The 16,069-nt window shown below is 45.2% G+C and overlaps 1 protein-coding gene across 4 annotated transcripts in view; it reads right to left on the bottom strand.

The window, feature by feature from the left end:
• The window catches only part of dab1a (DAB adaptor protein 1a), an 81,982-nt gene that overhangs the window by 28,106 nt on the left and 37,807 nt on the right, over nt 1-16,069 (bottom strand). For 2 of the 4 annotated variants that reach the window (XM_085348748.1, XM_085348750.1), the window contains exons 5-6: nt 6,630-6,761; nt 1,911-2,030 (exon numbers count right to left, since the gene is read on the bottom strand). In XM_085348748.1, the coding sequence (XP_085204874.1) occupies nt 1,911-2,030; nt 6,630-6,761 (252 nt within the window). Of the gene's footprint in view, nt 1-906; nt 970-1,415; nt 1,455-1,910; nt 2,031-6,629; nt 6,762-16,069 lie in introns of all 4 variants that reach the window. The other 2 variants (XM_085348751.1, XM_085348749.1) reach the window with 2 other exon arrangements.

Genomic DNA, 16,069 nt, shown 5'->3' with positions numbered 1-16,069 from the left:
GTTTGATTTCTCCTACAGTGGCACAAGGCTTGAAACAAAGTTTTATTCTTCCCCAGCTGGATGTGCTCTAATCAGAGTGGTAAATGAAAAACAAAAAATAGCACAGAGGAAAAATGTGGATATCTATCTAGCACAGCCTGTCCCATTCTTTCTCCTCCTTTCAATGCCTTGTTTACTTCTTTCACATGTTTATTTCCAGAAGCTGCCATCTTTATTCATACATTAGTTCCTCTGTGGCTGGAGGCTGGCTGAGCCGCACGTTTTTTACGCATGATGTGTGTGTGGGGGTTTGTTTGTACGTGTATTTGTTTGCGTACGATTGTGCACGCGCCAGCGCTCCCTCTATTTCAATCCATTTTATTTAAAGATCAAACGAGAGGCTGGTGATTAATCTTTCTTTCCCCCGCTTTCTTTCATCTTCTTGGGAAAAGAGGGAGGGGAGGTGAGAAAAAGAGGAGGGGTCTTCCTTCCACACACACAACAGGAATAACCTCCACATCCCCTCCACGCGCACCCAACCCTCCCCCTCTTTATCCCTCGGAGGTCTACCCACATCTCTGAGGAGTGCACCCAGAGAAAGCCTCATCTCCCAGGAGTAGCTAGCTTTAGCTATCAGGGCCCTCTGGAGAGTGTTGGCTGGTTGTTTGCCTCAGATTCTTAAGTCTTTATTTCCTGTATCTACAATTGCTGTTTTCATGTGTAAAAACGGCAATTAATTCTATGAGCAGGCCACAGTATATTTATCCCATTAAAGAGTAATGCAGCTTGTACCGATTGGACAGTAAATAGGTGATTAAATCTCTGTAGCTTAAACGCTTTTAGGAACTCCCTGTCAGCAGATTAACCACAGTAACTGTAGTTTAAAGCTACATAAGACACAAGCAAACAAGATGAGCTTGTGAGTACCTGATAAATGCTCTCTTCTGATTGGTCACGGATGGGCTCGTGTCCCGCCTCAAACACAATGTACTACAACGTCAGCAGCACGGGAAAGAGAGGGGGGAAAAAGAAGCAGGAGGGAAATTGGAAGATAAAGAAACTGAGAGAAAACTGCAGAGGTGATTAGTCAAACAGCATTGTCAATAGGTTCTCATTAAAAAGCAGTTGAAGAAGAGATCCCAGTGACACACGGAGGAGGCTTTAAGCAGTAATAAATACCCAGAGCAACTGAGAAAACAAACACATCTCTCAGCTAATCATGCACCCACAGCTACAGACTCACGAACACACAGATATGAGTGCTTCCTACTGTCTCTTTGTATACATCGGCAAACCCCTAAACAGCGTGTGTTGTGCTTATTACGAAGATCTACCCAAACAGGAGCTGTCTCCCCACAGTGCACACACAGAGGAGCAAGCTGACTGGCTAGAAATGCAGCAGGTGACAGCAGCAATGGGATTGGTCAAGAAGTTACCTGGTAGACAGGGTCCTCCAGATCCTCCTCCAGTATTGTCTGCGGATGAGCGGCGGCAGCAGGAAAGAGAGGGAGAGATCAAACGGGGAGGAGAGAGGAGCAGGGGTGAGAAGACAGAAGAGAGGGAAGAGGCGGAGAGTTAAGCCGGTGAAGTAGAGAGAGTAGGCGGAAAGCACAGCGAGACATAGCGGCTTCCCAGCATTCAGATAATCATTTGGCAATCATCAGAGAACGAGCGAGACAGAGAGATAAAGAGAAAATTAAACAGGAGACGTACAGAAGACAGAACAGAGGAAGGTGAATAAGCACAATGGGCAGATGGTACCACTGATGAAACCTGAAAGTGGGTGCTCCGTATGTTACTCTTTGATGTTTTTTTAAGTCTTACCTGACTCATCTGTCAAGAGTCTCTCACATGAACCTCATCATACTTATGGCAGATGATTAAGGAAATTGTTTAAAAGAAAAAAAATACCAGAGAGTTGAGAAGAGTACCTGGTACACCGCCTGCTCACACTGCTTGTCTTTTTGGGCCTTCTTCTCCTTCTCCTCTCTCTGCTTTATGTCATAGATAAGCTGGAACAAGTCCCGCAGGTCCAGAATCACAGGTTCAGCCTAGGACGAGGACACATTATCCAACCATTAACACAGGCACACACATTAACAGGAGCACAACACCGATCAGAACTCAAGAACTGCATGTTCATTCTCGTTATGTGATGATTAATTTCCCTGCCCAACTTCACGACAGGAGTTTAAGGCCATGATCAGACTGACATGAACAGTGCGGAAAAAGATACCACCTCATTCACTTTAATGATGCAGAGGCCTCAGGCCAAAACATTTAATCTGTCCCATCTCACTGTCACTTTATCACACACCCTGCTTTAAATTCTAACAAGTGCACATTTCTCTTCAACTTTTTTAGTAAATTCTGACTTTTAAGACAAGTAAAGGTGATTCTGATCATTACCCTTGCAAGTTTTTCAGATTTGCATTTGCAATTTGACAAACATGCACAGAGAAGAGGCCTCTTCTGTGTCTCTACTGAGCTTTCTTTTTGAGTTATGAAGCTTTCCGTGAAGATGTGAGTGAGTTTGACATGACCCATTAAGAGACCCTGATCGCTGACTGTGCCCCAAATACAGAACAGCTGTTTCTGGAGTAAAAGGTGGAAGAAAGCACATCAGTCAGGAGTGTGACCAAGAGCAGGTTCTGCTTTTTACCTTCACAGGGTTGTGCACTCTGAGGTAATCCTCCAGACTGAGGCTCTACTGTAATGTCTTGAACCATGTGAGGGACAACACTCACCGGAAACACCTGAATTGTGGTGCCAACTAATTAGATGTGGTTCCCCAAGACTTATCAAAGGGCCACCACTTCTAGACACTAGAGGACATCCAGTATGCATTGCAGGAAAACAAGCACAACTGGTTAGAACAGGACCATAGAGTGATTTAACTTAAAAGGAGAAGTCATCTAGGATAAAAATCAGGTTTCTTTGCAACATTTTAAATGCTCCTTGTAGATTTAACTTGTAATTCTGTAGATACATAGTAGAGATAAAAAAAAAGAAAAAAAAGAATAGGCATTAGAAACTGCTGTACGGGATCTGACAAGTTTTCATTCTCAAAGATATATTACACAAAGTGCTCTTCTTTGATTATACTTCAACTTCTACCTACAGAAAGCTGATCCAGCAGAATACACCCTCATAATTTAAATTGCCCAAATAAAATTGTAACAGAAGAAAGACTAATTGTCTAGCTTTTCAGGAATCTTTTCACAGTATAAAAATAAGAAAAAATGTAATTCAATTTTGTTCATCACAACATCAGTCACTAGTGCTGTGGGATACTGCAGATTTTAGTATCGATCCGATACCAAGTAAACCAAGTGCTGATACCAGTACCGATACTTTTAACCTGTAAAGGCAGCTTATGTTCGGGAGACAGTGTGTGATGACTTAAGAGACGGCTCATCACCACTAACTCACTCTGATTTTTACGTTCTATAATACTTAGTTATCACAACAAAACACATCTTCCAACTTCTCCAAAGCGTTTTGGGTCAAATTCTGTTGTTTGACATGTTTCATAGTGCGTGTTTGAGGTGTATTGTTTAATTCCCCCAAAATCTATAATTTAACACAATTCAGTGGGCTACTTACTGAAACAAAGTATCGATCCTATTTGGCTAGTATCGATCCGATACCAATACCAGAGTTGGTATCGACACTATTGATATTTGGATTGTTCCGCCCACCTCTAACAGTCGCCTCAAGGCGCTTTATATTGTAAGGTGGACCCTACAATAATACAACAGAGAAAACCTCAACAATCATATGAACCGCTATGAGCAAGTGCTTTGGCGACAGTGGGAAGGATGCCAAAAATTCTGTGCCACTTTTTTTTCTGTGCCACTTCAAGTAATTAAACACTGACCTTGAGGCGTAAGTGACGTAACTCAGAACACGTAAGTATGTTTAAGACATTGCTGTCTGCACACTTTCATGGAAACGGGCAGGGGGTGAACACAGTCACTGCATGATCTATTGCTTCACGCAGCAAAAATTGTAGCCTTGTGTTACCTTTGTACCTCTTTCCTCGAATGAACAAAAGTGGTGACAACAAACCAGCGAGATGACTCACAACCTATAACTACTGTCACAGCGCAATAACAAAGAGTCTTATAGTACAACGGTCTTTCAAACCTAATCAATTATTGACTGGAGCTATGCGGAGTGCAGCCAGAGTTCATAGACTGAATGTTGTGCAAAATGTAGTTCTATTTTAGTGTTGGCTTTCTGCAAGATATTCTGAGCCGAATAAGGCACATGACATACACGCTGGGGTAAACTTCTCTCCCGCTGAGCCAACACTGAAACATACTGTCACTCTTTTAAATTCAGATCCGTTTTACATTTGACAATATGTGCTCTAATCCTCACTTTCTCTTGTGATTTCTCTCCCATTCTTTTTTGCTTTTCCTCGATCAAAACCTCAAGGTATGAAAAGAGAGTGAGCAGAGAAAATCACTGAATTCTAAAAGTGCTAATGCAGAAAACTTTGAGGAGGAGTGGCCTGCTCATAGGACCAGAGAGATGAGATAACCTCAGTTCAGCACAGATGACTAATTCATAGCCTACGGCAAACCTGATAAATTATTCCAACAAAAAGTAACGATAAAGACTTTTACTGCAGACACAGTTCTAATAAAATCTGCCCGGATCAGGATTTTAGAGCAGAAGATGAGTCTCCAATTCTACTAAATATTAATGCAAGAGATTCACTCTCATTGCCCAAATTGAATTCTGCTGTTGGTTGTTAGCGGAATATCTTGAGGATATTCCTGAACGTATTTCTTGGTGAACTGATTTTTGTTAAACCTGTCTTGTCTAAATTCAATTCAATTATTTCTGTTTTATGAAATTCAGAAAATCGTTAAATCTGGAAGTCATGTTGAAAACCTTTAGGAGAATTTACACGAGGAAGCATGTGCATTAGAAAAATGATCAGAAAAATAAAAACGAGGATGTGCAAAAGTGGACTACTTAGAGAAAAAGACTCATGTTGTTAACTTTGTTCTATGGGCTCAAAATAAAGGATTTACTGGCTAAATCTGTTACTGTGTCATAAATTATGTAATACATTAAACTACATTTGAACTCTCTGTAGCCTCTCTACAAATTGAAACCTAGGTTTTGAAACAACAAAGCGAGTCATGCTAATTACAGCTGCAACTTTTTTAGAAAAGTTATAACAATGACTGACAATCCTCTATTCACAATTAGAGTCTTGCTATCTTCACTAAAACTGGCTAAATAAAACATGTCTTTCTTGTCCTGAGACTTTGATTTGAGTGGTAAGCCAATTACTTTAAATTGGCCTGTTCGGAACATCTTTAAGTCTTAGTCTTCATGACAACAGAGACACTTTGTTAATTCACATCAAAGCAGTTACTTTCCAATTACAGCCTCGGCCATGAGCTCTGTGCCTCCATCCCTCTTATTGTCTGCTCCACAACTAATAGTCTGAGTGTTAGTGATGGCTGGTTCAAATCCTGAAAATGGAAGTAAAACATAATTATGACCTTTCCTCAGGCACACATCAGGCAAAAGGCAGCGTAGCTGACGGATGAGAACTTACCGTTGTGCTTCACTGTTACGCAGGGTAACATTTTCTGAACAACTGTTTTTTAATGGAAATGCGGCTGCTGTATTTGTGAGTGCAGACTGGCGCATATCTGTCTCAGTCAAAGAGCCACGGTTCATGGCCCTAGGAGGATGGATATGCCATTAGGGCTGGTGACACACACTCAAACCCTCATCGACTCACTATGGGAAATCAATATGGCTACAGAGAGAGCCAGCTGAATCCAGACGAAACAAGCCAGGCGCATACAACAACAGCAGCAACAATCATAAAAGGTCTGAAAGAAGTACTCAATATTATATAGAGTATGCCGACGCAGAACCGAAGCTGCGCTGTTCTGAACACACAAAACCTAAAGCTGCAGATCTACTCGGTAAACAGTTTGTTTGATGAACAGCACAAAGCGACATGAGCTGGTATTCAAGGGTCCTTATCTAAATGTCAAGAGGTTCATGTTACTGAGCAAAGAGCCTGATGAATCATAAATTAACCTAAACACAAAGAGAGCTGGGCTACACAACGTCTTTTTGTGTCGTTGGATGAAAAATCCATAAAATACCATATTGTTATTCATGCGGGGTGAGAGGAAACTATACTGAACATCCTCTGGGCTCTGTTTTCAGTTTTAGAAAATCTAAATCATGACCAACAGTTCAGAAGCGCCAAAGACTTCAAGCTATAACAGTGGAGTAGGACTGTAACATCAGCACTGGCCAGCATCACTTATTTACTATGTTTAGATTAGTGCCGTCAGCGTTAATCTCATTAAAATGACATTAACGCCATAACTGCATTAACGCGGCAAATCTCTATTAGCGAGTTAGTGCTGATCGCCCCGTGCGTGGGGCTGCAAGGCATCAATGCATTAGCGCGGTTAGCTCGTTAACGCGTTAGCGCTGTCCAGCCCCATTCACGTCATTTTAACGAGAGTAACGCTGACAGCACTAGTTTAGATATTTCCAAATGTAAATGTCGGAAGAGCTCAGAAAATGGTGAAGGTGAAAGGTGGGGGTTTGGGTTCATTTTCCGCTTATTGGACTGAATGTACATAAATACTAACCGACTGCGCGGTTTTGATAGCCACAAAGCGGTGGTTCCCTTCTTTTCCGCAGACATAGCCAAAGGCTCGGTGGTCCGTGATGTCCTTGGCAATGTAAGAGATCTCATGGACAGCATGGTGGTGTTGGAGGACCTGTAGCAGGGAATGACATAATGATACAGATGAGCTTTAAATTGTAAAGATGCAAACAAAAAGCCCTGTATTTACATATATATATATATGTTTTAAAAACACATAAGAAGCAAACTGACTCTACGTCTTTATAAAAAGCAAGTTTATTTATTCTTTGTTAAAAATTTAACTGTCTGCTCCAAACCAGTAACTGAAAGTTAGGATGCACTCATCTATACTTCCAAACCATGTGGGAAGCATAATCATCTCATGTAAACCCCCTTAAGTATATACTCACAAAAACACACAGTCACACGGAGACCTTGTATCCTACATTAAATTGTTTCTAGCTCCCCTGCCCTCTCTAGTTTAGTCTGGGTGGGGAGTGCCAAGCTGGCATTGCCTGTGCCCCGTGGCAGATGGCACTGTTTTTCCCGAGGACAGAGGGGGGGATCAGTGACAATCACAGCTCGGCAAGCTGTCGACTTGATCACTTCATCTGTGCCCTCACTCACAACACGCACAAACACAAACACACGCTCACAATTCACAGCATAATATGCAATAGCCCCTCTGTTAGTCACACTAAATGTCTGCTTTGTTGTTATTGTCTATGCCAGATGCATGCTGGGAGCAGAGACACAGAGTCAACATAATAACCCAGTAGCCCTTGAGTGCATGCTAGGGGTTGGAGCCTTATACATCAGAGGCTAAACACACACATCTGCTCTCTCTGAAGCTACTCCAGAAGTGCGACATGGCAGAGTAGAGTGACACTAGTATAACACGGGACCTATGACACACAAACACACACAGAGAGACACCAACCACCTCAGCAGAAACAGATAATCATTCTGTGAGTCATGTCTTCTAAATTTAATAATTGGAGTAATGATTGTTATTATCACCTCTGATTGACCTGAAATTGGCAGCTAAGGATGTACACACACACACACACACACACACACACACACACACACACACACACACACACACACACACACACACACAGCTCATTTGCAGAGGTTATTGAATTATCTCTGGGTGGGTGGTGCGGTGACAAAGAGGGACTCTGATTCAAAGAGAGCAGAGAATTAAATGACTGCATAAATTCAATTGCTTCACTTTGTCTTGGTAGCAAGTAGAGCTTAGACAGTAGAAAAATACATATAATCAATACCAGCTTTTTTAATAAAAAGCTGAAAACGTTCACAGAAGCTTTGGTCTAGTTAACGTCACTTTTTTAGCATTAAAAACATATTACTGACCTCCCTTTCTGGTTTTAGGTTCTCTGTGTGCTTGACATCTAAGACAAGTACAAAGGTGAAAGTGCCACCTTTCAGAAGAAAATTTAGTGCAATGGGAAGACGGCTTCCTCCCACCGTCCAAATGGACGGATGGGAAGATTCAATAAGTTATGATAAAGTAGCGGACCTCGGTTCTATCTGACATATCTGCCAAACTCTAATTAGAGTAGAAAAATAAAATCAAAACTCTACTCACAAAGGTAAAACAAGTTAAGATGCTGGTCGTGGAAGGAAATGACAAATTGAACTTTACACATATAATTTCAAATTTTGTCAAAACACCACTGAAGCTCCAAAACTAATGATGGAAATATTCAACACTTGATTTCACTTCATGAGACATTTATGCCAACAAGACTGTTACTAGCATTTTTATGGTGGTTTGAATGTTTTTGTAGTGTCATGCTAGAGAAAAGGGTAGAAAAAACAATGTGACAATGCTGCTTAAAAGCATTGTTTTCTTATCACAGGTAGTCGTGGATTACTTTGTCCAATCTGCCTGACTCTGCATGGATAAGCTGGATGTGTGTTGCCATAACTGTCCTCTGGTGGATAAATTACATAACGTGTGTTTCTCCCATTTCTTTAATTTTTCATTTTCATTTATCAGCTTATATACTGGCTGATGTCATCTAATGTTTTGAACATGGCCTGCTTTAGTTGGATATAGATGCTCAAACACTGCGTAAAAACAGGTGGATTCAAAGAGTTGACACTGGGTCTGAGGTCTGCTTTTCTCGCTGTTGATATGCTGTACCAGTCTCACAATCTTTCACACAAAGCGTCGGTGTCTCTGAGGGACTGTGGACAGCATGCCCTTCAGCAGTTGCTGGCCACTGAACCAAGATATTCCTTGTTATTCTGGGAGTGAAGAGGGGAAACAGCAGGATACTGTCTCTCTAATATCTCCGATCGTCACATCTCTCTCTCCTGGAGGGGAGACATCATCAAAGGGCCTGTGGAGGCCATCCAGCCTTAAGCCAGTAGGAACAACATGATGGGAGATTAGCAGTTAAACTTAAAGATTTAATTAGCTTTTTTTTATCAGATTCAAATCAGGTCTGGTTATTTAACCCAGGTTTCTTTATTTCTTGCTTTTATTCTGTAATATACGTGTGTGAAACAATATTTGAACTGAATTAAACATGGAAATAACTCCATTAGCTTGTCTTTTTTTTTTTTTTTTTTTTGGCCTGTCCCGTTTGGCTCTTTTGCCATCAGAATTGTTGTCTAAAGGCAAAGAAAGATGCCCAACGGATTTACTTTACCAAACTGACCATCCCAGCCTTGCCGTAATGGTCCATTTGATTCACCTTTTATTGTTTATTTTATTTTCACTTAATGAATACGGGACAGACTTGACTGGGGGAAAGAAGGGGAGAAAGAAAGAGGGAAAGAGAAACAGCTGAGAAGAGGGACGGGGGAGAAGGGCAAAAGACAAAAACCAACAGAACGGGCAGAGAAAAAAAAATGCATATATCAATCACCTGGATCACCTGCTGAGAAAGAAAAAAGAAAGCAAGCAGAAGAGAACAAGAGTAATAGAATAAACAACATCACAATGATATATGGGAATATGACAGTAAATACTAAATGTTAAACATTATTGTGCAGCACATAAGATCAACAGAACACAGTGTGCTTTGAGGTAGGAGCCAAAAAGGGTGTAGTTTGTGGGTGTGATCACCCGTGTGTACACCTGTGAGCATGGACGCGCTTGTTTTTTGTTTTTTTAAAAGGTTCCTTCATGTAATAATCTGCTAGAGGGTGTGGGGGGGCCACAGCCCCGTCCTCCAGGGCGTGAAGCAGGTGTGGAGGAGATCAAAACTCCAGACATCCAGAGGCCCCCAGAACACAAGAGACCAAGGAAGACCAACAGAGGGGCAGCTGCGCCACTGTCCCGGAAAGAGCTGAGGAGAGTCCCAGATGAGGGCTCACTCAGCAGCCGCGGAGCAGAAGCCACCTCCGAAGTGGCCCGAGCGAGCCCCAGGCTCCAGGCCCCGATAAGCGGCCGCCAAGGAGTGAGCCGGTGTGTACCTGGACGCCCACAAAGAACCACCAACGCACCGATGTCTGAGGGGGTCCGCCACTGGCAGGGGAAGTGGTGGTAGGGGGAGATAGGCCTCCAAACCTTGGAGGGCCTGAGATGTCCCCAGAGAGGTGGCGCCTGACACCCAACCTGACATATAGACACAGACATACAGGCACACACAGATACAAACATCCATTCCCACCCTCATGCTCTCATATGCACTTACTCCACACTCAACCAACGTGGAGACAGACATAAAGAGACGTTGTACACACGATCACACTCCCCAAGCGTACTCTACAAACCGGGTCTAGGTGCCCCCGCCCCTGGAGGGGGGAACTGCACCCAGACCCAGGTGGTGTTTCCGACTCCGCAGCAGCAGGAAGGCTCCACACTCCAGACCGCAGTCGGACGGCCAACTCCTCCTCCTAGTCCTAGCCCCCCTGCTCCAGCAGGTCGCAGAGAACGGGGGTGAGAGAAGACTCCGAACCTCCCTCCACCCGCTCATTGTAATGTTGATGCATGTGTGTTCTAAGGTGCATTTAAAACCCAGGAGGGCATGGAGCTACCTGCCAGAGAGCAGCAGGTAAGCGCATGGTCCCTCCTGCTAGCCCTCAATGTCTACGTGTATTTAAAATTGAGAGGTGGGCAACGATGCCAGGGGTGAGGTGTACACCCTGATGGTACTTTGGACTCCGTGTATCGTGCCCACCCCCAAGATCCTATATGTATGTGTAATGAGAGTGTGAGTAATGTGAATGTCTAAGTTGTGGGATAAAATTGAGGCAGAGGCAGCCAGAAGGGGACAGGGGGGGGGGGGGGGGGGGGGGTAGCCTCCTCTGCACCCTGGTGACATACCCCTACTCCAAGGCCCTGCATGTGTGGGTGGTTGTGGTGGAGCGGGAAGAGGGAGGCAGCTGGAGATGGGGAGGGAAGGAAGGGAGGGGCAAGTGACCCCTCCCTGGGGCCAGCTCCCCCGCTGACCCCAGTAGGCACCCCCATACTCCGCGACCCGCCAGGGAAAGGGGGCCCAGGCCCATCCAGACCGGGCCCAGTGCAGCAGCGCCGCCCCGCCCCACAAAGCCCGGGACAGTCCACCCAACCCCACCACAGAGAAAACTGCACCCACCCCACCATCCACTCATCTTCCAGACTACATAAGACAATAAACACCCAGGCTGAGATCTTCCTCCACCTCTCCTGTATCTCCCCCTCCTGCAGAGGGAGCTCCTGAGGAGAGGAAAGCTCCTGCAAGATGTGACAATCTCCCCCACCAGTTGAAGAGCCCCCCAGGTGGCTCGACGCACCGGCGGCACCCTGCTCCAGGGCTGGGCCCCCATGCACCCACCCGCACACAACCCCGGCAACACACCAACCAGGACCCAAGCCCCCGAGGCCCGGTCCGGGTCCCAGCCCAGAGACGGAGCGCCCCCAGAACCTCACGCCCATCCCGGACCCACCCAGGGGCAGCCAGGCTACCAGGTCAGTAACCCACGTCTGTCAGCACAGACCCTCCCCTAGCCCCGCTGCACGCAGCCGTGAGGAAACAGTCACCGGAGAGCCAACAGAGCCCCTAACCGGACATGACCGCTACCCCGGGTTGAGCCCCCCAAGGAAGATGCCTCCGGGGAACCCCCCGACGCCCTAAGCCTGTCCCTACCCCCACACCAATCACAACAGTGAAGGCGGGACCAAACTATGACCCCCCACCCCCACTAGGTGATGGAGCTGATCAAAGGAGCCCAGAGCAATTGATCTGATGTGGTGGCAGAGGCTGTATCAAGACTAATGTAATCTAATAGATAATTTCTATATTGGTTAGAATTAAGATTATTTTTATTTTTCCAGTTCATGAGGACTGTTTTCTTGGCTATGCATAGGGCAGTGAAAACCATATGGGCGATATTCTTTTCTGAAGTGACATTATCTAAGCTGCCCAACAAACACACTAAGGGGGAAGTTGGAATGTTACATTTCAGACACTTCGATAAGTCTTCACATATCTCGCGCAAAAACTTCTGAACTGGTGGACAGAACCAAAGAGCGTGGATATAATTGTCCGGTGAATTGGTTTGGCAGTGTGAGCAGTTGTTGGTAGACGTAAAGCCCATCTTGAACATCCGATGACCTGTATAGTGCACTCTATGTAATATTTTGTATTGAATTAATTGAAGACTGGGATTTCTAATTAGATGAAAGGTTTTTAAGCAAATCTGAGACCAGAAGTTTAGGAGTTTAGCTTGTCTATATAGAATAAAGTAGCACACTTTTTACTTTTTGAGCGTATTTTTTGAGAAAGGCCATTATTTTTCCTTTGTTAGACATTAATCACGGTGAGCTGACTTAGGTTAGCATGGTCTGAGAAGCATGCATGCTGGGTTAACTGGTTAGTCTTGTGTGTGGATCTTTGCGTGTGAGTGATTGTCTGTCTCTCTATGCTAGCCCTGTGATGGACAGGAGTTCTACATCTCACCCTGTAACAGCTTGGGATAGACTTCAGCTATTCCACAACCACCAAGTTGGACAAGTAAATAAATTGAATGCATATAAATCGTGTAACTTTTATTTATGTATTATTTTGTAAATTCAAGTACATTCTGAAGATCTGGCGCCATGTTATCTGGCCGTAGCCATGCACCTGCACTACTCTGTTCATAATAGAATAAAGGCTGAAGCTACAGCAGGAGATTGAAATGATCAGAGCACTTGTGGCCTCTCTGTAGGTGTGTTTAAAAAGTGCTGGCGGCTAATATTAATAAACCAGAGCACAGGGTGTAGCAAACTTTCATTCGCAATCACTGGTTTAAGGTCACTACATCAGAAAACTGTATGAATATAGAATCAAAGAAAGAAGCATGATACTAATTTTAATACTATATACGCACAGTTCATCATGCATTGGCTGAAAATAATGGATCATGTAAGTGAAATTAAAAGGACACAATACTGAGGTGTTTTTTTCCTCAACTAAAGGCACTAAAGATGTGACTATAACCATATTTTATGAAACAGATTTTGAACTACTGTGGCCAAGCTGGGCATAAAAGTAAAACTAATTAGGTTAAGATATGCTCTGACAGACATAACCCCTCTAATATGCTAAAATCAGGCAAGCTATGAATTAACACTGGTGTGTGATTTGTGATGTGTACCCACCCCTGGCCAGTGTCAATCAGATCACATATAATCCTTAATGTGTGTAAGGATTTCCCTTTTTTCTAATCTTTTCCTAAAGTACTTTTTAAGATTAAAGCATAAACCTACATGTCTTTTTCTATTTTTTGCATTTGATTAAAAAATAAAAAGCAGCGTCCTGTGCCCACCTCTACACTGTAGATCAAGAGAGTCCACTGTTTTAAATAAAAAGAGTTTCCATCAGATGAAAAATAATTGCATACTTGGAATTTCAGAAATTTTGATTATCACTGGTGGTTTATATTTCTTTTAAATATTTGTTTTTAATCAGCTACATTTATTATGGGAACTTCATATTAAACATTAAATTGATTTAAAAAGCACATCTGCAGTGATTCTTTAAAGTTTTGGAAAAGCATCTGAACATCAAACATAAAATAAATGTATTTAAATTTTAATTGTAGAAGGAAAAGAGGGATGATGATGATATAACAAATGTGATTTTCTGTCTGAATGCTTGCTTTGAATAGATTCATTGTGACATTTATAAATAGGAGCCCACTCGTAGAATATATTATTATGTAAATGTAGTATATGTTTAGCACAAATGTAGGGTATTTGTGCCAAACACAAAGACAAATCAGTACAGAAGGATGGTGGATACGTGATATAGCTGGTGGCATATCAATGACAGCTTAGAGCACGAGTCCAGTTTATTTTCAACCCGGCTTATTTTCCATTGTGGCTCCTGCTGAGTCTCCTGCTAACTTTGCATTTGTGTACAACGAATGCATGAGTGAGGATAACATGCACTCTTGTTTGGCCTCATTCTTAATGGTGAATTAGTTTGTAGTTACGTTGTGACCACCTGGCTTCTCTCCAACAAGAAGTCAAGGACCATTTACGCAGACAATGTTCAACTTCCACGTGAAAGAGTCTGGATGTGAAAAGGCTGAGTTGTGTTTGACAAACAGATGCCAGAGCTGTTGGAAAATAGAGTTCAGGGACACAGAAATTGCTTTATCAGACCTGTTCGCTCTTTAACCACACTGACAAGGTTTTAAGGCAACAGTGGGGAAAGATGGTTGCATACCATGTTTAAAGATGTTCGTGATAAACATCAGAGCAACAGATCTGTTTGATTTCTTAGGCACAGTCTGACCTAAAACTTGATCTAACCCTCTGCCTTCCAATGTAAAATGGGCCAAGTTCGAATTCCAATTGGTGCTCACAACCTTCCTGGTGTTTTGCCAGTGGAGCAGTTTTCTTACCGCATGCTTAAAAATGATCGAATACCAGCTTAAGTTTGGTAACATTACAAGGCTATAGGTCTATTTTCGTATTAAAACCTAAAAAGAATTTGTCACACATCAGTCAGCACATGTTCATAGATAGTTGGGATTTAATACAAATTTTGATGTCAAAAATCACATTCCTGTATCCCCTGTTTGCCACCTGTGGCGGAGGCGTGGCCCCGGGCGCAGCTGCAGGGGAGGAGTGGAGCGGAAGGCTCATCAGGGCGGCGCTGCGAGGCCGGTAAGAACAGCTGATGTTGTTTATGGACTGATGATGGTCTCCCTCCGCTGTGTTTATAGTGAGACGAGGAGGAGCGGCCAGAAGAGAGATCAGCTGGGCTCGTGAGCTGTCAGACTGTGTGACTGAGTCAGCTGTCAAAACAACAACACTTGAATAAATGTGGAAGTTGGCTGTACCTACCTGTGTGTGCGTGTGTCTGTGCCTGGTGTATTCCACAAGTGGTGCCGAAACCCAGGAAAGTGCCGGTGGGGAAATGTCCGACCCACAGGCCGCGCCACCCGCCCAGCCTCTGCAATTCTTGGCGCAGATGCTGGCGGAGATGGCGACGATGAGCCGGGATCAGGCGGCCGACCAGCGTGCCCACCTGGCCGCGCTGCGGGAGCAGACGGACCGGCAGACGCAAGTTCTGGAGCGGCTGGTCGGGGCCGCTGCCACGCCGAAGCCCTCGCCACTGTCGGTGGCGGTGCCCCGGATGGGGGACGGGGACGACCCACAGGTTTTTTTGGAGACCTTCCGTGCCACGGCGGAGGCTTGCCAATGGCCGCGGGAGGAGTGGGCTCCGCGGCTGCTCCCCCTGCTGTCCGGGGAGGCACAAACAGCGGCCCTGAGTCTGCCTCCGGCGTCGAGGAGCAGCTTCGCGGACGTGAGCCGGGCGGTGGTGGACAGGCTAGGGCTCACCGCCGAAGACCACCGCCGGCGGTTCCGGGCCTGTCGGCTGGCTACAACGGACCGACCATTCGCCTGGGCCCGGCAGCTGCGCGACGCGGCGGTACGCTGGCTGCAACCGGGAACATCGGAGGGGGAGACGAAGCTGGTGGACAAGGTGGTGCTGGAGCAGTTCACGGAGGGATTGCCAGCGGAGACGGCGAGATGGGTCCGGTGCCACCGGCCCGCAAGCTTGGAGGTAGCGGTGACGCTGGCGGAGGACCACCTTGCCGCTGGAGCAGGGGAACCCGGGGACGCCGGACGGAGGCCGAACAAACAGGCCCCGGTGCCGGCAGAGCGGCTGCCGGCGCTGAGCCCCACTAACCCTTTCGCGGCGTTGGTGCCGTCCAGGGCAGCCGAGCCAAGTGGAGCCGCCCCCGAGCCACGGAGAGCAGCACAGACGCCGGGGCCGGAGTGTTGGAAGTGCGGGCAGCCGGGGCACCTGAGGAGGGATTGTCCGCTTATGGAAGTGGGGCAGGTGTTTCGTGTTGCTGGCGCCCCAGCACCCTCCCCCGGTCCAGGAGGGACATACAGTATTCCGGTAAGGACTCGAGGGGGTATACGCCAGGCGTTGGTGGACACGGGCTGCACGCAGACCCTCGTACACCAAAGCT

This window comes from Diplotaxodon limnothrissa, linkage group LG23 (assembly GCF_057381915.1).
Source record: "Diplotaxodon limnothrissa isolate DT_005_m linkage group LG23, D_limnothrissa_male_GT1.1, whole genome shotgun sequence".
NCBI classification, from domain to species: Eukaryota; Metazoa; Chordata; class Actinopteri; order Cichliformes; family Cichlidae; genus Diplotaxodon; species Diplotaxodon limnothrissa.
The sequence above is the reverse complement of the archived record's forward strand: the minus strand, read 5'-3'. Positions and strand labels throughout refer to the sequence as shown.